At 35.9% G+C, this 27,969-nt stretch overlaps 1 protein-coding gene across 1 annotated transcript in view; it reads left to right on the plus strand.

Annotated features, from left to right (window-relative positions):
* Window positions 1-3,112: 3,112 nt before the first annotated feature.
* The window catches only part of ICOS (inducible T cell costimulator), a 48,078-nt gene continuing 23,221 nt past the window's right edge, over window positions 3,113-27,969 (plus strand). Inside the window, exon 1 of the mRNA XM_044669412.1 lies at window positions 3,113-3,203. Coding sequence (XP_044525347.1) covers window positions 3,113-3,203 — 91 coding nt within the window. The remainder of the gene's footprint in view (window positions 3,204-27,969) is intronic.

Genomic DNA, 27,969 nt, shown 5'->3' on the forward strand with positions numbered 1-27,969 from the left:
CGCATTCAGAGATTAAATATTCCTCTTCTATACTGTAAAAAGAATTGATGTCTAGAGCTTCATCCAGGGGAGAATTAGGCTAACTGCTTCCTGAAAGAGATATAATAGGCTTCTTGAGCCTATACCCTTTCTCAGATGCAGAATGAAACAGACTGAATGGGGCCAAATGTGGGGAATTTGTTTTGCTGGCCTATTTTTATTTGTTACAAGCATTTCTTTTCCTTCCTTCCTTCCTTCCTTCCTTCCTTCCTTCCTTCCTTCCTTCCTTCCTTCCTTCCTACTTTGTGTCTTTTATCCTTTGTTTCTTTTTTATCTGTGGAATATGGATAAAGTACTTCCTACCATTTCCAAGAGAAGAGAAAAAAAAGAAGTCCAGAGGTAATCACAGACAAGTGGAACAGCTTTGAAAGTTGCAGGTTATATTTATTATAAATTACAGGTTGTATTTATTACACACTTAAAAAGAAAAGCAAGCACCACACATTACAGGAGGTTGTTTTTTGCTGTTCTACAATGTATATGGAAATGCTTATTTTATGTGATATTTTGAGAAGAGTAGAAAAATAAATAAAATAAACAAAGAAAATGGATTTATTTCACCTTTTAAAAGAGGTTGTTTCAATGAATAAAATGGAAATAGGTTTTGAGTGATAATACATGTATAACTCAGTGGAATTGCTTGTCAGCTCTAAGAGGGGGGAGGGAAGAGGGTGTCATGAGGTGCTAGAGGTGAACCCCCAGGGCTCAGGAAGGATACCTTTTGCAAAAATGCAAAACTCCAAATTTTAGCTTAAAAATAAAAAGAGAAATTTATTAATTTAGAAAGTAATGTTGAATATGGCCAGGAGGATAGTATAGGTGGAACAGCAAGATGAAAGGCTGCTCCTAGAATCCATCAGTTCTGGGGATTATATACTTTTTACAACAGTCGGGACATGATGCTGTGTCATCATGTGAGGACATGATTCTAGAGTGGTAAACACTCAGGCATTTGTTGGGAGGTTTGGTCATCTGACCGGGGTCTGCCTGATGACTCTCATAGTTTAGGGCACAGATGGATGCCTGAGACACAACCTGATGGTATCGAGGTTTAGCATGGAGGTGCATCTCTCTGTCCATCTCAAATCTAAAGGATGATCCAAGGATGATAATAATCTCAGGGTCTTATAGAAGTTATCAGATCTTATTGGGTTAGGAGTCACAAGGACAGAAGGGAGCAAAGGAATTTCCTTGCTTACAGTTCACCTGAGTTTTGGGGTTACAATCAATGCCCATGGCATCAGGAGGGAGAGAACATGAATCATGTAACCTTGGACTTTTAAAATAAATTTATTCATTTTTAAAATAAAATTATATTAAAAAATAAGAGGTTGTTTTTACATGCAGTTAAAAAAAAGGTTTAATTTCTGAGCAAAAGCAAATGCACATGTCCACTAGTTATGCAGCATGAGAAATTCTAATTCTATAGTACACCCTTGTGGTCAAATTTAGGAACTGCAGAAGAATTCAGACTATAATTCTATCTTGCCAATGTTTCTGTTCTCAAAGAATATTAGAACAGGAATGATAAAAGTCAATCATTTAATTTTTGCCTTATACCAAATAGTAACAGACAACAAAGGCTATAGTGAGGGTGTTTAATTAAACCTTTTTCAACTGACTCACAATACTTTAGAGAAAATGAAATTAAAAAGATACAACCAGTTTTAAAGGCAAAGGACTAGAAATATAGCATTGAAGGGTTACAATTCAGTCCAAACCAATAAGTATTTGATGAGCAGCCACTGAGTGAAAGTCAAGAGCCAGCATGATATCATGAATGATGAATTCAAGTCCCACCTTTGGCATTTGATGGCTGTGTAACCCCAAGCAAATCAGAGACCCTGCCTCCTGATGTAACTTTTGAAGAACATGTTGAGCTGCATTAGTAGTTTTCTCATTTGGGAGTTCCCTATTCTATTAAATCACAGGTTTTATCCTATGCCACACCACCCCTGTCTCTCCCAAATCATGTTAGTAGGCACTGGATATAAAAAGGCATGTCTAGAACTTTACATTCTAAGGAATGTAAGGGACAACGGGTTAACAGATGAACATAAATTTGTTATCTGGTGGAAGTTGATAGCACCAGCAACTCAGTTGATTAGATGAGGCTTTTCAGGATGCTCCATGAAGGAAGCTAGAGATTCTTAGACACAGAGGGGAAAACAAAATGCATTCTAGGCATAAGGGACAGCTTATGCAAAAATACAGATACAAGATGAGAAATCTGAAGGGTAGTAAATAGGCTAGTTTGTCTTTAATGTAGAATGCATAAAGAGAATAATATAAAAGACTATATAAACTTGGAAACATTATAGGAAGTGTTTCCTTTTGGTTCCTTCTAGATTGAGAGCTAATGATTTTATGATTAACCTGGAAGCTCAGAGATCTAGGTTATACAATTTTTACTCTCTTTAATTTGGTATGTAAGTTTATTATTTTTGTCATTTTGTGTTTTGGGGTTTCCTTTGTCAAGTTGGGGGAAGGCAGCTTTGAATTAAAGAATCATAGAATATTAGAGATGGTAGAAACATTAGAGATCATTTAGCACAATCTCATGATTTTATAGATCAGGAAATAGACAACTCAATTCAACAAACATTAGAAGTGTTTACTTCATGCAAGATACTGTGCTAGTTATTAGGAATGTAATGTTGCTGCTCTTAAGGAGGTAGCAGTAAAGGAAGAAGGAAGGAAAGAAGGAAGGAAAGAAAGAAGGAAGAAAAGAAGAAAGGAAAGAAGGAAGGAAAGAAGGAAAGAAGGAAGGAAAAAACTTATAGTAAATACCTACTATGTGCCAGGAACTGGACTAAACAATTTACAAATATTATCTCCTTTGACCCTTATAACAACTTTGTGAAATAGATGCTATTATTACCCCTATTTTATAGCTAAAGAAACTGAGGCAGGCAGCAATTAAGGGACTTACTTAGGATGACACAGTAAATGTCTGAGGATGAATTTGAACTTGGATCTTCCTGACTTCAGGTCCAGTGCTCTCTCTACTGTACTCTGTAAGAAAGAAATAATTTGTGTACAAATTAAATGAGATATAAGTAAGAAAGTAAAAATGGCAAAGGCAAGATTCCAGACAAAGTGTAAAGAGATATTTGAGGAAGAAAAGATTGCTTCTATCTGGGAGCAGGACGAGAGGCTTCATAGTAAGAGACATTTCTAAAGAAAGAAGATTTCAATGGGAGGAGGAGTTGTGGGTGTAGTACCTTCTAGGCAGGGAGAGTATATTACACAGATTCAGGGATATGAGAAAGTGTAGATGAAATACATGAGATTAGAGAACAACTTAGTGTCCAGTTTGTCTAGAAGAGAGAATATATGGAATAGGATGAAATGGGACCAGAAAGGTAGGTTGATGTCACACTGTGAAGAGACTATGAGACTAAAAGGTCTGTAGTTCATCCTATAGGCAATGGAGACAACTGAAGTCTTTGGAGCAGGAGAATGACAACTTCAAACTAAAAAAAAATTAATTAAGTAGCTATATAAAAGGATGGATTGAAGGAAGGAGAGAGTAAAAGCAAGAAAACAAGTTAGGGTGAGTTTTGGAATTCTGGGAAGATGGCAGTGTAGAAGCAGCAAGGCTCCAGACCTCTGTAAAGCCCTTCACCAGGAATCATGGACAAAGTGCTCGGAGGGAACAGAAAACCAAATCTGACAACAGAACAGAGCTGGAGGATCCTCCAGCTGAACTAAACTTAAAAGGTACATGGAAAAAAAGCCTGAATTCTTGGAACTGTCAGGTGGGAGGAAAAAGAAAGGAGGAGGATCTCAGATCCCCTCTTTCACCTAATGTGCTGAGTCTCCAGTAGATCTTGGAATCTCTGGGTGAGCTGGGGCACTAGTCAGAGGGAGTGGCTTGCTGGCACAGCTGTGCCAAACTCAAGGCTCTGATCATGGACAGCAGGGAGGCTGCTGGGGGAGAAACCCAGAGAAGGTGAATATAAACTCTATCTTGCACTCCCCTCTACCCCTTTCTCTCAAGGTTTTGACCTCAGGGCACTTCAAGCTGTGCAGATCAACCCCACCTGGCTTAATCCTATCAATACAGCAGACAATAAGTCTTCAGAGGGCAGGGAAGCTCCAACACCCCTCTCCCATAGACTACAATGAAAGTAGCTGAATTCACTTCTCTAGCTTTTACCACTAGCTGGGGAAAATCTGGTCTCAGGTCCCTCTAACCTAATTAATCAACAAAACAGAGAAGAAGCCCTACCAGGACTGAATACCCCAAACCCACAGATAAAACAAAATGATCATAGGACCAAGATTTCAGCCAATTACAAGGGAGAAAGAAGGAAAAAAATATGAGTAAACAACAGAAAAAGAAAAAAGAAACCACAATCAACAGCTTCTATCCAGAAATTGAACAAAGAACAAAGGGATCAGAAGAAGATAAAGGAACACCAAGAAATAAACATAGAAACTTCATTGAAATGGACACAGGCTTTAGAAGAACTTAAAATTCAATTAACTCAAGAACTCAAAATTCAATTAACTCAAGAACTCAAAATCCAAATAACTCAAGAATTCAGAAAACAATCAACAGAAGCTGAAGACAACTGGGAAAAGGAAATACATGATCTAAAACAAAAAGCCCAAATTGACCAGCTGAAAAACAAAGCAAGAAGGTGAAAGATGATCTATAAAGAAAATCAGACCAGAAGGAGAAGGATGACCAAAAAGCCAGGGATGAATTTCAGTCTTTAAAAATTAGAATTCAACAACTAGAAGCAAATGACTTCACAAGGCAGCAAGAATATATAAAAGACGAAAACCAGTTAGGATGCTATCATCCCCAGTCTGGTTGATAAACAAGACTTGAAATATGTGAATAGCCATGTGAGTAGAGTGGAAGAGATTGGCATGAGGGATATAGTAGTGACAGAATTGATAAGGCTTGGTGAATGATTTGAAATGGAGGCAGAGGAACCAAAGATGATGTTGAGTTTAGGTGGCTATGAGAAGGATGATATCAGTGACAGAAAATGGGAAATTGGATGGAGTAGGGTAGAGAGGAGGAAAATTTTGGGAGGAAGATGACAAAATTAGCTTTGGACATATTGATTTGAATGACTGAGTTATCAGATTTGGATGATTGAGTTAAGAGTTGGATGATTAAGGTAGTAACTGGGAAAACAAGGAGATATGGGGATGGGGAGAGAGATGAGGAACTCAGCTTTCAGTTCTGATTGGTATAGTGCTGTGTGAATTACTGATTTTTAGGTGCTAATGGGAGCTATCAACAAAGCAATTACAAATTTTGGAGAACACTTCGGATAAAGATATAAAATAAAATAAAGATAAAACTAAAAAACAACAACAAAAAAAACAAAATTACTCAACCTTATGTACTATATAATCCAGTAACACTGATTTCTTTGCTATTCCTCACACACAATACCTCACCTCCCTACTCCCTCTATATTTTTTGGCTATCCTCCTTTCCTGATATTCTCTCCTTCCTTTTCTCTGCCTCCTGGCTTTCATGACTTCCTCTGAGTGTTAGCTAAAACTCCAGCTTCTGTAAGAACCCTTTCCTTTTCTCCTTTGATGCTATTATTGTCTTTTATCAATTAATTATTTCTAATTTATCCTACATAGATCTTATTTGTACATGCTCGTATTCATTTTATCTCCCTCATTAAACTGTGAGCAACTTGAGAAACCAGACTGAGTTTTTAGAATTTGTTCATTTTTGGCTTTTCTTTAAAAGCACAGTGTTTGGCACATAGTAGGTGCTTATTAAATGTTTGTTGACTGACTGTATACAAAAATGATCTTATTGTGTGACCCCGAGCTAATCATTTAAGCTCTTTTTTGCTTAGTTTTCTCATCTGCAAATGGGGATAATAATAATATCTACCTCACAGAGTTGTAAAGATCCAATAAAATAGCCTATGCACAGTCCTTTGTCAATCTTAAAATTCTATGTAAGTGCTAGCTATTAATAGCATCAATAATAATAAAAGCTTATATTTATACCGTGCCTTACATTCAAAAATAACTATATATAAATTGTATTTTGATTTTCATGACTACCCTGTGAAATAAGGAATGCAAGTATTATTGCCCCATTTGACATTTGAGAAAATTGAGTGTTATGCTAACAAAGTTTGTAAGTGCTAGAACTTCCATGTCTTCTGACTCCAAATCAGTGGTCTTTCCATTAAAGCCCACTATGTGTGTGTGTGTGTGTGTGTGTGTGTGTGTGTGTGTGTGTGTAAATAATGGAGATAAAAGTAATTGTTTTTTTTTTTTTCTGTGAGAACCACTGAAGGAAGAAATTCATTATTTACTAGCATGCTCTCCTGTTTTTCATGTCTGCAATACAAAATGAGGCAACTTGAATTTCTACCCTTTGGAAATTGGGGCAATGGAATATTCCCCTCGGATCCCTTTCCAACACTGCCTTCTCTTTCTCCCTTCCTGCCCCCAGAAAAATGAGCCACAATAGCTGAAAGGCAAGACTCAATTTGCCCAGAGGAATGCAAAACCCTGCTTTTAAACCACTGAAGTGGGTGTTGGTTGACAGAGTTGGTTCTGTATTTAATCAAGGGCAGCCAGGTTTCAGAATTATTGACATGCCATGCATGCCCAGCATTTGTCAACACATGGGAAAGCAATGACTCAGCTAATTACAAATATGTATTAAGTAAACAAGTAAACTCTGTTATCTGCCTCGTCCAGATAACATGTGTTCTGCATAATCAAATACGCTGGTTAACTGAGCATGTTACTTCACCCGTCACATATAGTTCACTAATTTCCCAAGAAATGTGACAATGACAGTCTGGACTAAAATTTAAATTAATTGGGTCATAAAGCCAGTCCATTTAATTCCCTCATCTTATAAGTGAGAATGCTGAAGTCCAGAGAGGCTAATTGATTTACCTAAAGTTACAAATGTGGTAGGTAAGTGGAGTTTGAACCTAGGTGTTCTCTAAAATGGGGAACACTCCAAATTTATGAATCCTTCCTGTGTGTCATGCAACTATGTGGTCATGCAGGGATCCATAGTTTTGTGCCTTCTATTTTAATCTAATTTATTCCTCCAGAGGAATAACACACAAGGAATTCTTGATGACAGTGGACTCTCTCCCCTATTTACTTATTTATTCCATGTTGGACCCTGCCACCAGTTTATGTCTTTTTTATAAGGATTAATTTTTAGCTTATGAATAGGTTTCTTCCTTTGTAGCAGGTAACCTGTGTTGGTGATATGAATAGAGCTATATTTGTTTTAGGGGGAGGTCATCATTATTCACAAATACCTGAAGAAGAATTTCATATCTCATAGTCTTTTAGGGAGCCCTTGGCCCAGAGGTCAAACTTTGTTGTTTATTTGTTTCAATTGTGTTCAGTTCTTCATGAACCTATTTGAGATTTTCTTGGTGAAGATACTGGAGTGGTTTTTTATTTCCTTCTCCAGCTCATTTTATAGATGAGGAAACTGAGGCAAACAGTGTTAAGTGACTTGCACAGAGTCACATAACTAATGTGTCTGAGGCCAGATTTGAACTCAGGAAGATGAGTCTTCCTGATTCCAGTCTCAGTGCTCTAGCCACTGTACAATTTGACTGCCCCATCAAGTTAATTTACAAATTTTGTTATTTTAATGGTTTCATTCAACAACGAAATTTGTGATTTGTTTTCCTCAAACTTTAGCTAGTTTTTAAATCCAAAAGTCTTATGCCTTCATAACAATTTTTTAAAACTCTCTTCCCTTCTTTAGGCTTCAGTTTCCTTATCTGTAAAAAGACTTGACTGAATTAGATAATCTTTAATGTTCCTTCTAGCTATAACAATCAGTGACTTGTATTCTAAACCAAACATGCCAATGATATCGGGATGACGAAAGGGTTATGCAGAAGACCTCTACTAATTCTGAAACTTTTATCTGTCGACAACAACAGAAAATTTACTCATAAAAACAGATGATTTGCTTTTCTTAGTCTGGTAAATAAGTCCCATTAGAGGTATGCCAAGTATTAATTATTCTTTGAGTGATCCAGTTTTTTTTTTCCTAGAATAGAATCATTGATGAAGTTCTGAGAAAGACCTTCGAGATTGTCTAATCCAATTCCCTCATTTTATAGTTGAGGAAATCCTCTCAGAGAAGTTGTGACTTGCCCCAAATTTCACAGGAACTAAGTGGTAAAGGTAGGATTTTAATATTTTGGGGCAAATGACTCTCTCTGAATATGTGATTCTATAAAATCCATCTCCATGCTAGAAAAGGAAAAAGAAAAACCTAAGCACAAAACTTGCAGAAAATTAAGTATCTTAATAAGTTTTTTTTGAAGCATATTTTGTACAATTAATGAAGCTTCAAGGGGACTTGAGGTGGTATAGCAAATGTCCAGGTCTATCTGTAGTGCTTATGTGAGGGATAGGAGAGGGTCAAGGGCTATTGGAGTTCTCAAGATGATTTCTCCAACTTCTTATTTTGTATAAGAAAAGTTCTATCTCTGACATTTTAAAGATGTTCCTTTGTTTCTTATGGGGTCCTGTGTGTGGAGGGCTGTGACTGATGGAGAAGCAAAGTATTATCTGTTACTTCTATCCCCAGTTCAGATTTGGAATCTTTGAGCATTTTAATTGTTTGATGGAGCAAAGGAGGGAGAAAGAGAAAGGGGAAAGGGGATGCAGGAAGAATCTTACATCATGGATCTTAGAAAAAGGAGCCTGTTCACAGTCTGGAATCTGAGAAACTCTCCCCTGTGAACGTTCTCATGAAATCACACAAATAACAAAGATGCCAGCATCTGTTTATGGTCTGAATTTCTGACTTCTCACTTAACTCTCTAGCTGGGCTCTGGGCTTGAAGGCGGTAGGCACACTGATAATTAAAGCTTGCCTTTATACACTTCTTCAAGGTTCACAAATTTTTTTACAAATATCTCATTTGATCCTCATCATGAGTTGAGTTCTATTATTATACCTGTTTTATGGATAAGGAAATTAAGGTAGGCAGAGTTTAAGTGATCTGCCTATGGTTACATAGCTAGTCAGTAGCTGAGGTCAAATTTGAAGTTAGCTCTTAATATTCACTCAAAGATTTTTGTTCAGTAGTTCATATTTCGGGTGTCTGATATATATGGGATAGGTTAGCAGGGAATGCAGAATAGAGGACAAAGCTTTAACATAATTGGATAAGTAAGTCTACAGGACATATATGGCATGTTGGGGATATTTCATACAAATGTGTATATGTATATATATTTCTGTATAATACAGATAATATATTACACATATGTTTATATGTGTTTACATATATTTATGTGTTTGTATATTATATCACTTTATTAATATATCATTTTATTATCATAAATTATTCATGATAATGTATAATTATAATCATTTCAGACACCATGTTTAGCTTATTTTTACTAATTTTGCTTATTTTTCCTAGCTTTTCCTAACCCATGCTTAACATTTTTGTTCTTTTAATACTCTTAGTGCTTCTAAAACATCAAATAATAAGTTTCACAAGGCTTTATTGGATATTGTAGGCTACGCTTTGAGGTGTGAAAAGCAGTAGTTACTAGTTCACCTTTAGACCCTTGAAGGGAACCCCACTAAGATAACTCACACCACAAATCTGACCATGATGACAGCTCAGTCTCTGAGCTCCTGCAGGAAAGGTGAAAGCTGATCACAAAAAGAAGGGAACCCCACCATGTTAACTCACACCATATATCTAACCACTATACAAGCCCAGTCTCTGAATCCCTGCAGGAAAGGTGGAAGCTGACCAACTAACCACAGAAAGAATATTTTGACTTTGCTGTCTCCTCTTGAAGGTCCTCTAATAAAGGTTTTTATTCAATATTCCCTTTCAGACAGACCTAGTTGCAGAGCTCAAATTAGATACAATCTCTAGTATCACAGTTTCAGTGGCCCTTTTTTCTTCCTTCAGAGGGCACAGGGAAAGTATGACTGAGAATTGCATCTTTAATTGGTAAGGGGAGAATAGGACCAGGTTTCATATTTCTTCCCTATAAGAGTAGATTCCAATTTACACCTTTTGAAATTCCACATGGGTATCTCTCTCTCTCTCTCTCTCTCTCTCTCTCTGTCTCTCTGTCTCTCTCTCTGTCTCTCTCTGTCTCTCTGTCTCTCTCTCTCTCTCTCTCTCTCTCTCTCTCTCTGTCTCTGTCTCTCTCTCTGTCTCTGTCTCTCTCTCTGTCTCTGTCTCTCTCTCTGTCTCTGTCTCTCTGTCTCTGTCTCTCTGTCTCTGTCTCTGTCTCTCTCTGTCTCTCTCTCTCTCTCTCTCTCTCTCTCTCTCTCTCTCTCACACACACACACACACACACACACTTTCTCACTCTCTTCACCAAATATCTCTCATTATGGCTTTTTTCTCCTTTGTAGGCACATCTCACTTATTAGAAAATGAGTGTTCCTGCAAAGATATCTAGCAGCAAAGCCACTTTGTGCTAAATTAATCAAAGATGCCCATCTTTTTCATGAAAAGAGAAATTGAGATTTTTCACCAGACAAAATGCAAAACAAAAGCAAAGTCAAGATTTTGCCACTGATACAGATAATTCATAATAAAGTTATTATATAGTAGTTAGATAGATGGAGAAAAATAATCTTCCTTCCTTAAATTATTTTCTTTTTAAACTTACCTCAAATTTATTTACATGCTATGCTGGAGAGGATCTTAGGAATGTCAAACGTTAAGTGAGATTAAGAGTTCAGGAAAGAGGACTATGATAAACCTGAAAGAGGTTTAATTTTATTCTGGGAATATTCTATGTCATGTTTTTGTTAGGTGAATGTGATGCTGTCTGTTATCCTGCCTGTATCAGGGAAAGTTCTAGTCACTATTTCTTAGCAGACTGGGATAAGATTGTCAACAAGTGGCTCAAAAGAAATGAAGCCAAGAGGCTAATAATAGCCAGTAATGGCTGGGAAAGAAAGTATACCAAATTATTTCTCCCAGATTATTTGAGATCAATGTAGCAACACAAGTAGAAGCTAACTCTCTAAAAGCCCAGGAGGAAAAATATGGATTTCTGCTCAGTAGAAATCTTTAGGAAAAGAATAAATATCTACTAGCCTAATGTATTGTAAGAGGGGTTGTTTTTCATTTATGAATGAGAATAGATGGCAACTCAAGTCCCTTCTAACTCTCAAATTTTGTGATTCTCTGGAGCCCAATCTCTCTTTTACTTGGCAACCTTCAAATAGTTAATCACAGCTAATAAATCATGTATTCTCTAAGACTTTTTTTTAATACAGGTAAACATATCCAATTCTTTTAAAATATATTCAGTTAACACGATCTCAAAATATATCATCATTCTGGATACCTTTCAGCTTATTAATGTTAATCTCTAAATTATTATTTATTTAATAATTAAAAGTATAACACCGATTAATATTGTTAATATTTTAATTAAACATTGATATTAATTAAATGTTAATATTTAAAAATGTTGATTCCTAAAACTGAACATAATACTGGATATGTGAGATGACAGGGACTATCTCCTCCTTTTTCCACCTAGTTTGGGTCACCATACTTTTCTTAATAATAGCCTAAGGATGCATCATATTGTTGACTCATTCTAAGGTTGTATTCTACTCCTAGATGGCGCAGTGAATAGAACATCAGGTCTAAAATCTGGAAGCTTTAATCTTTATTAGCTGTGTGACTCTGGGCAAGTCACTTAATTCCTTCATCTATAAAATGTACTAGAGAAGGAAATAGCAAACCACTCCAGTATCTTTGCTAAGAAATCTTCAAGGGAAGTCACAGAGTTGGACACAACTGAAAACAACTGAACAATAATGACTACTACTCCCTTCATATTTCCCAGGTGAACCACCCATCTTATTCAGTTGATTTCTTGGTCCCAAGTATAAAACTACATTTATTGCTATTAAATTTCCTCCTATATGGATCCCAATGTTGAAGCTCAGGTGTTGGCAAACTGTGATAAAATATAAACAGAAACCAATTTTTGTATGGCCCTAGGGCTAAGAAAGTTTTTTTTTTTTACATTTATAACAAAAGAAGTTAACAGATGGTGGGCTGGATTTGAACTATGTATTACAGTCTGCAATTCTCATTAGCTTATCAAAATCATAGGAACATAGGTTAAAGCTTTGTTATAAAGATTTTTTCTCCCAATTTGTTGCTTCCCTTCTAATTTTGGTTGCATTGGTTTTTCTTGTACAAAACCTTTTTAATTTAATGTAATCAAAATTATTTATTTTACATTTTGTAATTTTTTCTAACTCTTGCTTGGTCTTAAAAATATTTCCCTTTTACATAGGTTAAAGCTTAAAGAGATCTTAGAGATAATTTATTCCAATGACCTTCATTTTACAAAGACTCTGAGACCTAGAGAGGTTACTAAAGAAACCTTAGTTTTCTTAACTATAAAGTGGGAATAACAACATAAAGCTCAAATGGTTGTTATAAGGATCAAATGAGATGTAAAGCACCTAGTACAATCCTTGACATATAGTAAATGTTATACAAATACTTTCCCTTTCTTTCCTCCCCATTCATTCAAAGAAGACAGGGAGAGTGTGTGCAAAAGAGGGGATCTGATATAGAGGGACTTTCTGGGCCACAGGAAGGAGCAAGATTCTGTGTTGCATCAGGCATTAAGAAAGACGTAGGCAATTGTGAATCTTCAAATGATACCACACAGAGATACAAGGATGGAGTCAGAGACACAGCATGGAAAATCAGATTCACTGACCTTACCAACTTGCAGGAGAACTCATCACTGTGGTGAACTAACAGCACCAAGGAGCAACTTCTTGTTTAGTCATTTTTCATTGTGAATCCATTTGGGGTTTTCTTGGCAAAAAACACTGGAGTGGTTTGCCATTTCCTTCTCCAGGTCATTTTACAGATGAGAAAGATGAGGCAAACAGAACTTAAATGACTTGCCCAGGGTCACACAGCTAGTAAGTATCTGAAACTAGAAGTGAATTGATGAAGATACATCTTCTTGAAACCAGGTCTGTCCTTCTATCCACTGTGACACCCAGCTGCCCTGTAACACGAGTCAAGTGGATACTGGTGGGGCCAACTAGAGGGGAGGGTTATTTAATGACTTCTTGAAAATGGAGAGGAATGTACTTGATGGTGGAAAGGCTCATAGATGAGCTGTTTCAGTGTTTGGTTGTTTTAAATGAAATCTGTCTTATATTTAATATTTTGTAGATTGAGAGATTATAGGGGAACTTGGTATCCTTTCAGGAAAGGGTGAAACAAGCCAGATACTGATTTTTCTGGTATTACTCTGCATGGAACCATGACACAGATATTCATTATGGTTTTTTTTTCCTATTTAAGGGCACAAAGCAGCAAGTTTTTGTGAGATAGCCCTTCCACACTCTCTAAATTATACCTTATTTCATCTTACCAAGGACTACGATCCTAAGGACACAAGAATTATACCTGAAAATATACCACACAGATAGCTCTTTGTTTTATTTTCGAGTTCTGATGTGGGCACACCTTCTAATACTTTAACAATTTGCTATTTTATCAGTGTGAGTACTCTTACAGTATCAACTTATGCATGCCTTGGTAGATGACTTAATGGATGAGTCCCTATGAATTTGGTCTTATTTTCATAGGTCATACATGTAATTCATCACTAGGTACATACTTGATGTCTACACAGCTTGATAAGATTATTGGAAACTTGTATCCTACTGGCAAAATTTTAAGAATCAGAGGATTACCTCCAGACCATGGAGAAACATTAGAGTATGATATGAATGTAAATATTTGAAAATCATTCAATGTCCAGGCAAAGAAGTAAAATATTTGAAATTTAACAATCCTTCCCTATTTTTAAGTATCAAGGAAGGTAGAATGTTCAATTGCTTTTAATCCTTTATCTAGTATACATCCCCAGTTGGTCAATCTGTTGTAATCTACTTTATTAATTTTTTAAAATGAAATATCCTACCTACAGGGCTTGGAGTGGCAAATTCCACTTAAATTAAGTCTTTCTTTTGGTTCAGAATATCGCATTACAATAACAATTTCCTTTATGTTTTCTCTCTCTCTGATTTACATTATGGCAAGGAAGATTTTAGGATCAAAGGAAAGAATATGAAAAAATGGAGAGTGATACTGGAAGATGCTACTTGGGAATTCACAGAATTTTTATTCTTTATGATCTTCTAGGAGAGAGTAGATAAGAATCTGTCTTGTTTATTTTGGATGTGTTCTAACTGAGTTTACTTGGATGAACTGAAGAACCCTTATGCTTTGATCTCACTTTATTTGCTTTTTGTAGAGAAGAAATCACTTCACTTCAAGTCAACAAGGATTTATCAAGGACCTTGCAATGTGCTGGGTATATAAAGACAAAATATTTCCTATCCTAAAGGACCTTATATTTTCCTGGGAGACATAATTATGCATGTAGGAAAAAGCAGAAGACAATTTTGAGGAAATACCTAGCATAACCTCTTTCTCTCAAATTTCTGCCACTAATCTCTCCCAGCTGTCTGATTCCAAGGAATCTTGCACTGTCTTATATGTCCTCTGATTCCTTTTTCAGCATGAAATAGTGGATAGAGGAATGGACTTGAACTCAAGATAATCTGAGTTCAAATCCTAGCCTCAGAAACTTAGTGGTTGTATAACCCCAGGCTAGTTACTTAGCATTTCTGCCCATCAATTTCCTCACCTGTAAAAAGAGAGGGTTGGTTTTAATGATTTCTAAAATTTTCAGTTCTAAATCTATGAATACACAATCCAGTCTTTCCTATGTAAATTGTCTTTTGTGACCAACTTTGATGTCAAGACATTTATTAAAATACTCCCCCCACCTTTCTGCTTTTCTTTATTTTTTCTAATGGAAACTTTTTTCCAGCCTCCAGATGTGTCCTAGACGCCTGTCTCCCTCTATATCAGGGGTTCTTCACCTATTTCTGTATTATGGGACACTTTGGCAGTCTATTGAAATTTATGGACCCCTTTTCAGAATAATATTTTTAGAAATATAACATAAAATACATAGGGTTACAAAGGAAACAAATTATATTGCAATAGTGATCAAAATTTAAAAATCATGTTTATAGAGGTTAAAAAACTTCTGGACTAGATGAGAGCCTTTTTAGGTTTGGTAACTCATTAGGATCAACTCTTTACTGATGTCTTATGGGTTTGTATGTATGCATCCTGTCCACTTCCTTTTACATAAATTAATTTCAAAATGTTCTTGGAGAGTACCCACAACTACCTTACTGGTAGAGGGAAGTGACTATTAACTTGTACAAAATAGATGCCTCTTCTTCCACCCAACCTTCCCCAGCCCGAAAGTAATTTCTTTTTCTTTTGAAAAAAATCTACTACTGATTATACCAGTAGGTGTCAGCCATTCATACAAAACAAAACAAAACAAACAAAACAAATTCAAACCCTTAAGCAATATCAAGCAGTAGATCCTACTGCTCATTCACTGAAAGTAATTTTTGATTCAAGATGCTATTATTTCTTTTTTTAAAAGCAATTTTATTGATTTTTTCCCCCAACATTGTTATTTTTGGAAGCATCATGCCACTTTCCCTCCAAATTGAACTTTCTCTAGCAATAAAAAAAATAATTATAGTTCTTTTAAAAATATCTGTTTTCATTTTTATTATGAACATAGACAACAAAATGGAAATTTCAGTATACAGTAGGGTCTGATTAGTGGGAATAATGAATTCCCCCAAATGGTAATATTATTTCAATTCACACTTCATATTTCCATTGGACTGGATCCAATTATTTTACATAATTATGACTTCAAATGTGAATTCAACTATATTCAACCAGACCACTTCAGGGGATTCATTGTTCTCACTAATAGGGATCTAACTGTAAAAAGAAGAATAAAAATGTAGGATGTCACTGGGATTGGGAAAATATATTATGAACAGTTTTCAGGAAATGTTTCACTTTTTGTCTTTGCATCTTCATTGCCTAGCACAATGCTTGAAACAAGAATATATTAAATAGAACATGGTAGTAACAAAACTGACCTGCTTGTCTGTTCTTTACTAAGGTACCTCCTGCCCATTTCTGTTTTTTCATGTTTTATTGACACCTCCTTTTTTCTTTTCTTTTTTTTTTTTTTTGTGATACCACTTTTACTACCTAATTCTATCTATCACTTTTACTAAATTTCCACATTTCGGTCTGAGCATCTGTCTGAAGTCCCATGAGTATAGCAAACTAAAGTGGATCCTGAAGACTTCTAGAGCATGTTGGCTTAAGGTTCTGACTTTGGAGTTAGTAAGAACTCAATCCATGCTCCCTTCTGGTATTTTCATCCCACTGACACAAGAATGTGTATGTGTAATCATCTTGCTTTCATGCTATTTCTACCAGAGGACAACAAATCACATTGGATAATTTCACCAAGGTTGTAAAAAAAAGCCATATTTAAGGTGTGTGTGTGTGTGTGTGTGTGTGTGTGTGTGTGTGTGTGTGTGTGTGTGTGTGTAGGGGTTTGGTTTTGTGAGACCAATCCCTGTTTCTACTATCATTCAAGTTGAAAATCAGCAACCCTTTAACACATGGAAGGAAGTGCTACAAACAATATTTTTCAATCAATTAATCAACAAGTTTTGGTTGATTATATACTATGTATGCCTTACTATATACAATATATACACATATATAGGCAGCCCTTGCTCAGAGTGATGTGGTTTCTGATTAGGAAATAAAGTTGATCTTTGGGCTAATCTTGTTGGTGATGATAATAATAATATTGTGTTGCTCTCTAGAAGATTGGGTCATAAAATCCTACCTATTCTAGACCTACCCACGATCCACACTCCCACCACCTGTTTCACTCCCACCACCTGGGCCCAGGAAGTAAGGGGTAAGTAAGTGGTCAGGGTGAAGTCAGGTCAGAAAGAAGCCAGCCATGGGTTTCCAGGGCTTTTTATACTCTTGGTCCAATGGCAGTTGATATTTGCCCAGTGGCTCATGCCACCTTCAATATTGTATCCAGGGCAACTGACAGGTTTGCCCTAAGCCAACATGGCAAAGTTAAAATCCTGTATTACAATAGTACATATATATATATATATATGTATATATGTATGTATACTACACTCAATTGTGACTTGGGAGTTAGATGTAAAGAAAAATCAAAATCGTCCCTGCCAGGAAGGAACTTATATTCAGTTGTGGGAGACATTATCAGCTTTCATGTAAAAGGTGGAATTGAAGCTATTTTGAAGGAAACCAAGGATTCAAACTATGAAATAGAAAAATATTCACCTGTGGCATCTAGGAAAGCATTTGGTTTTGAACTGCAGTGCCTGAAAGTCAAGAATTAATAAACATTCCACTTTTAATTCTCAGTGTGGCAAAGTTTCCATCCCACACCCCCCATTCTCGGGCATCTGCACACACAAATCAAAACACTTGTAAGTCATAGAATGAACAAAAACAAACAAAAAAAAAGAGCTTCCTGTGGGGTGAATGGAAATTTTTGTTGGGTTAAATTTCCAGTCACATTAAAAAGAAAAAAGAAAGAAACCTGAATATTGGAAACTACAAGTAATTTGATTGGTGATGTTTGGACATTTGAGGGGGGAGTATAAAGAAATATGTAAAGCAGTTTAACATGAGACATAATTGAATTAAGTTATGCTACTCAAAGATCTGTTGTTCATGTGTATAGAAGACTATTTGGCCAGAAACTTGTGCAGAATAAAAAACTAGACTTCTGAAAGGCAAAAAACTCAGAGAAAATAAAAAAGCCACATCTTCCTTTACTCTCCCAAACTAGTCAACTCCAACTTTAATGGAATCATAAATTTTATAACCTGCTCTTCCTCTCCCAGTGTTAAAAAATGGTTTCCTTAGAAATATGTTTTAGTTTGTTTCTTCAGAAAATTTTATATGTCCCAGGATTTGGGGACTTTATCCAGTACTCCAAAGAAAGTGCAGAGATAAGAGAAAAAGATGATGTTGGAAGGAATTTCTGGCCAAGGTGATTAAGTTTTGGTACCAATTTGTGGCTATGACCCCACTGTGGAATAGTCTTCAGGCTCTAGAATGAGGAATAGTTTTTACATTAGAGAAAAGAGGCCATCTTGTGTCTGAAGTTATGGCTGTACCAGGCTAAATGTGCACTACCAGGTGAACTTTGTCAATGAGCATTTATTAAGCATCTACTATGTACTGGGCACTCTGGAAAGTGCTGATGATACAAAAAAAGAGATAAAGAGTTTCTGCTCTCCTAGAACTCATAGTCCATACAATATTTGCCTGGCCAATCTAATTTTATAATAATGTCATTAAAACCTCACTAGACCCAATAGATAAGTGGCCATAAGATATCATTAAACAATTCTCCAAAGAAGAATTACAAACTATTAACAATCATATGAAAGAATGCTACACATTGATAATGAGAAATGCAAATCAAAGCAGCTCTGAGGTTTATCTTCATACCTACCAAGTTAGCAAAAATGACTAAAGATGGAAGTGGGTCAGGGTGTTGGAGAGATTGTGGAAAGATAAGCACACAGATGCAATAATGGTGGACCTATGAATGAGTCCAATCATTTCTGAAAGCAGTGGGCATTATGCAAATAATGTGACAAAAATGTTGAAACCATTTGATCATACTGCTAGGAATATACCTAAGGAGGTCAGTGACAAAAATAAAGGTACTGTATATAGCACAATATTTATAATAGCACTTTTTTATTGTAGGAGAAGAGAATTGTTAACAGAGTAGATTCCCATTAATTGTAGAATAATTAAACAAGTTGAAGTACACGAATGTAATAGAATATTACTTTGTTGTAAGAAATTGTAAATATAATGAATAAAGAGAAGCATGAATTTATATGAACCCATATAAAGTAAGCAGAACCAGGGAAAGAATCAGGAAAGCAGTATGCACAATGACTCCAACAAAGGATAAATAGAAAAAACAAGAATAAAACAACTAATAATGAATGCTACAAAATTATAGTCAACTTCAGCCCCAAGAAGAAATGTGAGAAGACAGTAATTTCTATTTCTTTGCAGAGGTGGGGGAAAACAAATGTGTAATACTGCTTATAACATTAGATTTTTTTCAGTGAGTTGGTTAGTTTTACTGAATTTTTTCCCTCCTTTTTTATTCTTTTTTTTTTTTTTAAGACAAAGAGGAGGAGAGGGATACTTTGAAAAAAGTGGGTTATATGAATTAAATTTATCTAAAAAAAAACAACCATAGTAGCCAATCCAAACTTCATAACAAAGCCCAGTTGCTAGAGATCATTTTCAATGAACCTCTTCTGCAGGTCCAAGTTTCCCCTTTCTTTCCCTCCCTCCCAACTCAATGTGATCTCAGAGACTGCCTAGATAGCCCTACCTTTTCCCAGCTTGGCCCACCAGCTAAGCTAATATCTGATAGGGGGAGCTCTTTGCTTATCATCAGTTTATTGAAAGTATCTGAGAAGACTTTGCTCCATGGTAGAACTCCTCCCCACTAGTCTTTGTATATGTAGTCCACCACTGATCTATTCTCTGTTTTGTTGACCATCTCTCCCACTGCCCCATATTTGCCTGGCAATCCCCTCCCTGTATCCATACTCTCACACTCCTCCAGATGCCAATTGTCTCCAAAGGTTCCAACTCCCTTCCTCCCAGAACAAGTAGATTTTTCAAGCACCAAATCCCTCAGACCTTAACCAGTAAAAGGTCCTTATTTCTCTTCATCCATTGGAGCATTCATTAGGGGAACCCCTCTCACCTCCAAAATAATGCTTCCTTCCTTCCCTTTTCTGTCTTTCCCCTCTCCCCCTGATTCTCTGTGGAATCTTCTTTCTGAGCTTTAGAGGTCACCTTTCCCTCACTGTTAGCCCTCCATTTGACTGTAGAAGCACATCACTTACTCTTTTCTATTTTCCTGATCTTCTCCATCCCCTTGATGTATTCTCCTATGTTGTAATGCAGTCACACAAGAGAAGTATTCACCTTAGGCAGGATATTGTTGGGTTCTCAGGATATTGTCCCTGTCCTCATCTTCACTGTTACCCAACTCCTTGTTCTTTGAATCCCACCTAGATCATTTCTAGCCTCAGTTCTCCTCCTATGTAATTTAATGTCCTGGACATTGTTTTACTCAATGTTTTCATGGGACTGATTAATGACATTAGGCAAGATTTTCCAGCACTGAGAAAATAAAATTATGTGTAGGAGATTCTGTGCTTAAGGATTTCAGTACAAAACATATGGCTGCTCATAAGAGGATTCTGAAGGTTTCCTTTCTTTTTGCCATAAGAAGGTATTAGATGTGTGTGCATGTGCTTTGCCAGTCATTCTCAGAAAGAGCCTCCATCATCATGATGGCAGCAGCATCAGCAATGGCATAAACCAAAATACTTGCTTATTCGCTTTTCCAAGGCTTAGGGTTTTTCATTAACATAAGCCAAGAAAATTGGAGTTTTCTAGCAGAAAGGTCTTTAAAAACAGATGATGGAAGAGGCCAACTCTAGTTATAAAAATGCTTAGGTGCTACAGACCACCTAAGAATAGCAGACAGATAAATTTCATCTCTTGAGTTATATATTGTAGCCTAAACCCCTTTGCCTCCTGTTAGCATTCTTGTATTACTTGGGACTCAGCTTCTGCTTCAGACCCTATTTATCTCTCTAGTTCTTTTAGCTCTATATCTATCCAGGGATAATATCTTGTATTCCATTTTTTACTCTTAGAGCCATTTGGTGTATTTTTCTTTTTTTACATTATTTTTAAAATATAAAATTAGTTATTTGTTGTTGCATTAGAGAAGGCATCATTTAGCAAAAAAGATATATGTATATATATATATATATATACAACTATGTCTTGTTTATTTCTATTTATCTGTTCTTTCTCCTGTGATAGGTTATTCACCAAATATTTGCTGAATTCCATGGAATCCCAACCATTCCATATTCTGACTCTTTAGTTAGTGAAAGGCAGAGTGGGGCAAGGGAAGGAGCATTACACTTAGAGTTGGGACAATAACATGAATCTCAGCTCTTACCTTATGTGTGACCATTGGCAAGTCACTCAGTTTCCTCATCAATAAAATAGGGATAAGCAAAGGTGCTTAATTTAATCTCATGATAAATTAAGAGAGATATCATGACATAATCAATAAAGTATTGAATTGGGAACCAATATGAACATGGGCTCATGACCCATCCCCGACATATCCTGAATATGTGACTCTGGACAAATAATAGCTTCATAGTTTCTAGGCAACTTTCAATACCATAAGTTGTAGAGAAGGTATACCAACCGTATTGATAGAGGGGTTCCCTTATCTGGAAGTTCCCTTCATCAATAAAGGTACATTGTCTATCTCCATTCATCTACTCCATGAAAGCATTGGAGGAAAGTGCTCTACGAATTTTAGGCATCACATAAATATGATGTATTGCTTTTCTCTCCCCCTTTTTTTTAAATCTTTCTCCAAGGCTCTCCCAACTTTAAAACAATCAATGATTTGAAATATATGAGGAAAATAGATAATATTCATCATTTAGTTGCCTAAGAAATACTGTTATTTGTAGGATTTGATGATTTAGGGAAAGTATGTCTAGGAGAGCAAAGTTAACACTCAAAAGAAACACCTGTGTGCTTTATGGCAAACAGGCCAGTATACTACATGCATACATTTCTTCATACTTAGAAAAGACTTTTCATCTCTACATTAAACTGCCAGTAATTCATGGACAAATTTATCTTTGGTTTTCACAAGCCACAATAACACCAATACAGCCTTTGGAGTGAAGTGAAAGCCTTTGACTTACCGTTTTTGCATGACTCTCAACTCAGCCCCCACATAACACACTTCCTCTTCAAAACTTAGAAAACAACAGAAGATGTGAATTCATCCGTCAGCTTTGAAAAGATCCTGAGAGAGGGTGGTAGCATCTGTTTCAGGCAAATATGAAGATAGACATCTTACTTTTTGTTCTCCTCTGCCTCCAGGCCAAAGTTCTAGCAGGTGAGTGGCCTTATTATGCTTTTCTTATTAGGTTATGATCCATAAAGAGATTCAGAACATCAGTGGCATGGGAAGCCAAGGACCAGAGAATGGGTTGGGAAACTGGGAATTGTAAGAAGAAGACTGATGTGTCCAGCTTTGGACCTGTCATTGAGTTTCGATTCAGCTTTTGTGCTTCCATTACTTATTACCTGTGATATTGCTCTTCTTTTGCTAAGGAAAATGGTACAGTTTGTATCATAACATTCTTGGACTGATCTTTCATTGACAGAAAGTAGGACTTTACTTTTTTCCTCTTGTATGAAATTAAAATGGTTCCTTTCAACAAGATTTAAACTGCTGAGTTCTTAAAATAAGTAGCATTCACATCTGGAACAGGAATTCTTATTTTCCAGAAAAACTAAATGGATGGTCTTTGAGGAAGAACATTTTGATATTTTCATTTTTCCTGTGGTCTGAGGTCCAGAATGCCCTATTAGCCACAGAGTTTTCTTTGGCATTGGACAATGCTAGCTTTCTCTATAACAGGAATTTCAGGGGTGAATGTGATAGGCAATATGACATTTAATTTCTTTGGAGCCCCTATTATCCCTTTTTACACTGATTATCTTAGTCTCTTTTAACAACAAAATGTACATCCAAGGCACTCTCAAAGATACTTCCATATTTTGATGATATTTAGGTGAGGGCTTTTGGTGTACATTATTTATAAACCATGAAAATGGCCCCAAAGTTATTCTCACATGACTCTCTTATAATAGAGTTGAGATTTAAATTTCCTTGCCTGTAACTCAGAAAACAGTGGATGATGCCTCATTCAGTGTTATTTTTATTTGCTCTTCAACTCTGTGCCATATTCTTGAAGGCTGGGAAGGCATACAACTGAAGTGATACATGAGAAGGAAGTGCTGCTAACACCAAAGTTGAAAGAAGACAATTTGACAGGCTTAATCACATCAGTAAATATATTTTGGAGTGGTACAGAGACAAACACTTTAATTTGCTTTGAAAATTTTAAATGACTGTCTTGACACAAATGTATGTGCCTGGTACTGTGGTGATACAGGATGAATCAGTGGCACTAAAAGGGAAAAATCGTTATTAAATGAGGTCCATGAAGTATTTAGGACACATAGACTTCATGGTGGTTCTAGGAGATTCCAAAAATACATTTGCAGGCCATTGTAGTCATACGTCTGATTGTGCTTTCTTTATTAAAAAAAAAAGAAAAAAAGAAAATTCATCAATAATTAGGATGACTAGAGCCTGGATGCTATTCATTTATTCAAGAGTTGTTTATTCAGGGCATGCTATATGCAAGGTACCATATTTGTTGGTGAGGGAGATGAAAGAATGAATTAAGATGCAGTCTCAAGATGCTTCTACTTGGGTGCGATTATTGGTTTTACTTTGCACTCCCAAAGCGCATCATTTTTTTTAAGGAGCAGTCAAATAACAACAGAAGATGTTATATCGATCTGAGTTGTGCCAGCTAGACTCTTAGTTGCTTGGGTTAATACTAGCATTTCCCCACTAGTTTAGGCTCAGTTTTAAATGAGGTATTTTGAGTTCAAAAAATGATTCATTAACTCTGAATAGCAATTAAATCTTTCTAGAGTACAATTAATCTTTCACCATTTCAACATTTATTCACTGACTTTCATAAGGGGCTCATCTTATTTTCATTTGACAGTTTTAAAAATGGTAGCACCAGTGACTAAGGACACATAACAATAATGATAGGATGATCATAGTAAAGACTCCGCTTTCTAAATGTAGAAATTTGCACAATAACTGTCATTCAAAAATCTCAAAGTATGTGATCACATGGTTCGATGGGGATATGACTGGGGATGTTGACTTTAAACAATCATTCTACTGCAAATATTAATAATATGGGAATAGGTCTTGATCAATGACACATGTAAAACCCAGTGGAATTGCTTGTTGGCTATGAAAGGGGAGGTCGGAGGAGGGGAGGGAAAGAACGTGAATCATGGAACCATGGAAAAATATTCTAAATTAATTGATTAAATAAATAAATTTAAAAAAATCTCAAAGCATGTGTAGAATGCAAGCAGTCCTATAGGCTGTAAGTTCCTCAAGAAAATATTCTGTTTCAGTTTTGTCTTTGTGCCCCCAACTACCTGTTATGGGCTGGCACAAGTAGGTGCTTTATAAATATTTACCATATTGAAGATAGACAGAGGGAGGGAATAGTGAGACTTTGGAGCTTGTAACTCTCATGTGGCTGTCCAAGACTCATTCTGAAATTCATGTGAAAATTACATATAGATAATGATGGCTAAATAGAAGTTGGTCAATAAAAGAATTTTTTTATTTATTCTAGTTTTTTTAAATAAAAAAAAGTTTTACTAAGTAAGCCTAAGCCTTGTTAATTATGGAATTTATTGTGCATAGAATAGCAAGATGCTTCTAAGTAGCACAGAGGATAGACCATTTATCCCAGAATTAGACTTACTTGAGTTCAAATCCCACCTCAGATATGACTTTGTGACCTTGAACAAATTATTTAACCTCTGTATGCCTCAGTTTCCTCAAGTGTAAAATGGTTAATAATAGCACCTGCCTGCCAGGGTTGTTTTCAGGATCAAATGAAGTATTTGGAAAGTGCTTAGCACAGCAGCTGGCACACAGTAAGTGCTTAATTAATATTTGTTTTCTTCCTATATCTTCTTTGACTAAGTATATAATTTCTAACTTTTTATTTTCATTTAAAGGCTACTAGGAAGCTAATCTTTTCTAGCTTCTTTCATTCCTTTGATGAACACTCATACAGCAACTACTTTGTTTTTGACCTTGTAATTCAAGCAAAATGATTGACACATTATAGATACTTAATAAATTAATTAATTGATTGAAACTGCCATGTGTAAAACACTGTGCTATTCCTTCCTCCTCCATAAAGTATTAGGAGCATTTATTGAAGCGACTTAAACATAATAATTCATTTAAAAATAAATAGCTTAGAGAACTTTAAGATATAGATGTACATATTTTTAAATGCTGAATCTCCCCATCTCTCTCTTGCTGGAATCACACTGGCCCATGAGTCCAATTTCTCTAGCAACAGGGAAGCTTTGACCTACTCCATTTTGACCTGTGCCTTTGATCTTTAGGAAACCTGCTGTCCATCTCTCTCCCCTCCACAGAAATTAGTGCAAATATCCCATCAGCTTATCTCTACGGTAGCTCAGAAATTCCAAGTTTATGAAATCCTTCTGGCTCAACTTCTCCAGTAGCTGGGATTATAGGCATGGGCCACCAAGCTCAGCATACTCTAAAATATTATTATTTATACAACTATATATGTATATAATTTAATAAAATTATTTAAAGAACATTCATGTACAGGATAGTATTTGATCTTCACAACCTATACAATAGACAAGAATGGCATAAATCTAATCCACATTGACCAATGATGAAACTGAAGTTCCTAGAGGTTAAGTGTTGTGGCCAAAATGAGGTACCCATGTGGCTTGCCAGTGGTAGATCAGAGATAAGAATTCAGTTTTTATGGCTCTTAACTTGTGACCTTTCCACTCCACAAACAATTGCTTTTGCGCCATGTTTTTCTAACCCATCTGGAGAAAAATACTTCCCTCCTTCCTGCCACTGAGTTAAGAACTCAGAAGTTATCCTGTAAAAATAGCATCTTTCTATACCACAAGTGACTTGTATACTAAGTTTGCCCCATTCTCCTAAATTTTAACTGCCTGCAACATATCTCAGCTCAGCATGCGTACAGCTCACCCAACTGTTCCACTTAATGTATCATCTGCCACGGCACGCTCTCCCCAATAACAGCTTCTGGAGTCAGAAGCTGTCTGGCGGTTTTGTTAATGAGTTGAAGTACAGAGCACCTTTTGTTCTTTCTTGGTCTAGTTAGCACTCCTGGGGCTGAGAGTAAAACGTGCATCTTTGCCTATAAATGAAATGGGATTTAAATTGGGCAAGGGTTTCCCACCCTCAAGTTACAAGTCAAATATGGCTATCTCAAATTGGGGGATACACACACACACACACACACACACACGAGTGGGGTGCTCTTTGTTCTTAAAACACGCTTCCAAATGAAGCCTGTTAGTATCCTTGCTAGCATAATTAACACACCTCTCCTCTTCAGTAAGTACACACGGAAGCACGATTTTGTACAAAATTTAATGATAATGATGATGAGGATAACAATGAGCATTTATATAATGCTTTACTGTTTTTAAAAATATTTTACATTTTATCATCACAACAATCTTATGATGTAGGTGCTATGATTATTCCCATTTTTACAGAAGTGGAAATTGAGGTTTAACATACAGAGGTTAAATGGCTTGCCAAAGTTACATCGTTAGTAAGTATTTGAGGCTGGGTTTAACTCACTTCTTCCTGACTCCAGTAATTCATCTTTTTTATTTTTTGTAATTAATAATATATAATTAAAATATATTATTTATATATAATATATATTTATATATCATGAATATAAAAATAAATATAATAAATAAAAAATTATAAGATTTTATTTAGATTTTATTTAGATTCAGGTATTTTATGTGAATTTTATAAGGGAAAATCCTCATGTAGCCATAACTCACAAAACTCAAATGTGTGTAGCTCTTTCCTCACAATAACAAAATGATATGGTTTAGTGCACATATTATCATTCTCATTTAAAGGATGAGGAAAGTGAGTCTCTGAAGGGTAGAGTCAGTTGTCCATAGTCACATAGTTATAGATGGGACTATAGTTCAGGCCTTCTGACAAGTGCAGAGTTCTATCTACTCTATCACATTGATTCTCCATTCTATGTTAGCCAAGAGGAAGATTTTAATTCATTCAGTAATAATTTATTCTGGTAGCTGGTGATGTAGTGGGCAAAGCATCTGACCTAGAGTAAGGAAAACTTGTGTTCAAATTTAATCTCAGATGCATTTTAGCGGTGTGACTCTAGGCAAGTAACTAAGTCCTATTTGCCCCAGGTTCCTCATCTGTAAAATGAACTAGAGAAGGAAATGGCAAACCATTCCAGTATCATTGTCAAGAAAATCCAAAATGGGATCATAAAATTGGACAAGACTGAAATATGTGAATGACAACAATAATTTATTGAATGCTAACTAGCCTGATATTGTGCCAGGTGAAAGGATACAAAAGATAAGTGAGACATAGTCACTGAATTCTAGGACATCAATCTATTTGGTCTTCAATCATTGGTTGAGCCATTGATCTTCACTCTGGGTCAAGAGAGAGGACATGTATTTGAAAAGCTAAGTAACAACATGAATTAATAAATAATTATAGTCCAAATCAAATGCCATGGAAAACAATTGCTAAAAATTTTCAGAAAAAGGAGAGATCCATGTACATAGACTGGAATTGTCAGAGAAGGTTTGGGACTAAAGTTCCATTTTGAAGGATAAGCAGAAGGAGAGAGTTGGTATTCGAAGTTAAAGGAACAGAATTAGTAAAGGCAAAAGGTTAGAAATAAATGTGGTTAATTCAGGAGACAACAAGGAGTCCAGTTTGGCTTGCCCAGGATTTGTGTTGGGGTATAATATTGTAATTGTATTGTAATTGTAAAAAATAAGTATTGTAGGGCCAGATTATAAGGAACCTTGAATAATAAGTTCTTTTGAACTGTTTTATAGTTTCTTGCTGTCTCATGGAGTTTACTTGCCTGATTCTAATTTTTAAGGAATTATTTTCTTCCATGACCTTTTGTATCACTTTCCCACATTTGTTCATATTTATTTCTCAAGAAGTTCTTTCCTTCAGCAAATTTCTGTACCTTCTTTTCCATCTGGCAATTCTGCTTTTTAAAGCATTTTTGTCTACACTGGATTTTTGCTTCTCTTTTAACATTTGACCACTTCTGTTTTATAAGGTGTTATTTTCT

The sequence above is a fragment of the Gracilinanus agilis genome, chromosome 3 (genome assembly GCF_016433145.1).
Source record: "Gracilinanus agilis isolate LMUSP501 chromosome 3, AgileGrace, whole genome shotgun sequence".
Lineage (NCBI taxonomy): Eukaryota > Metazoa > Chordata > Mammalia > Didelphimorphia > Didelphidae > Gracilinanus > Gracilinanus agilis.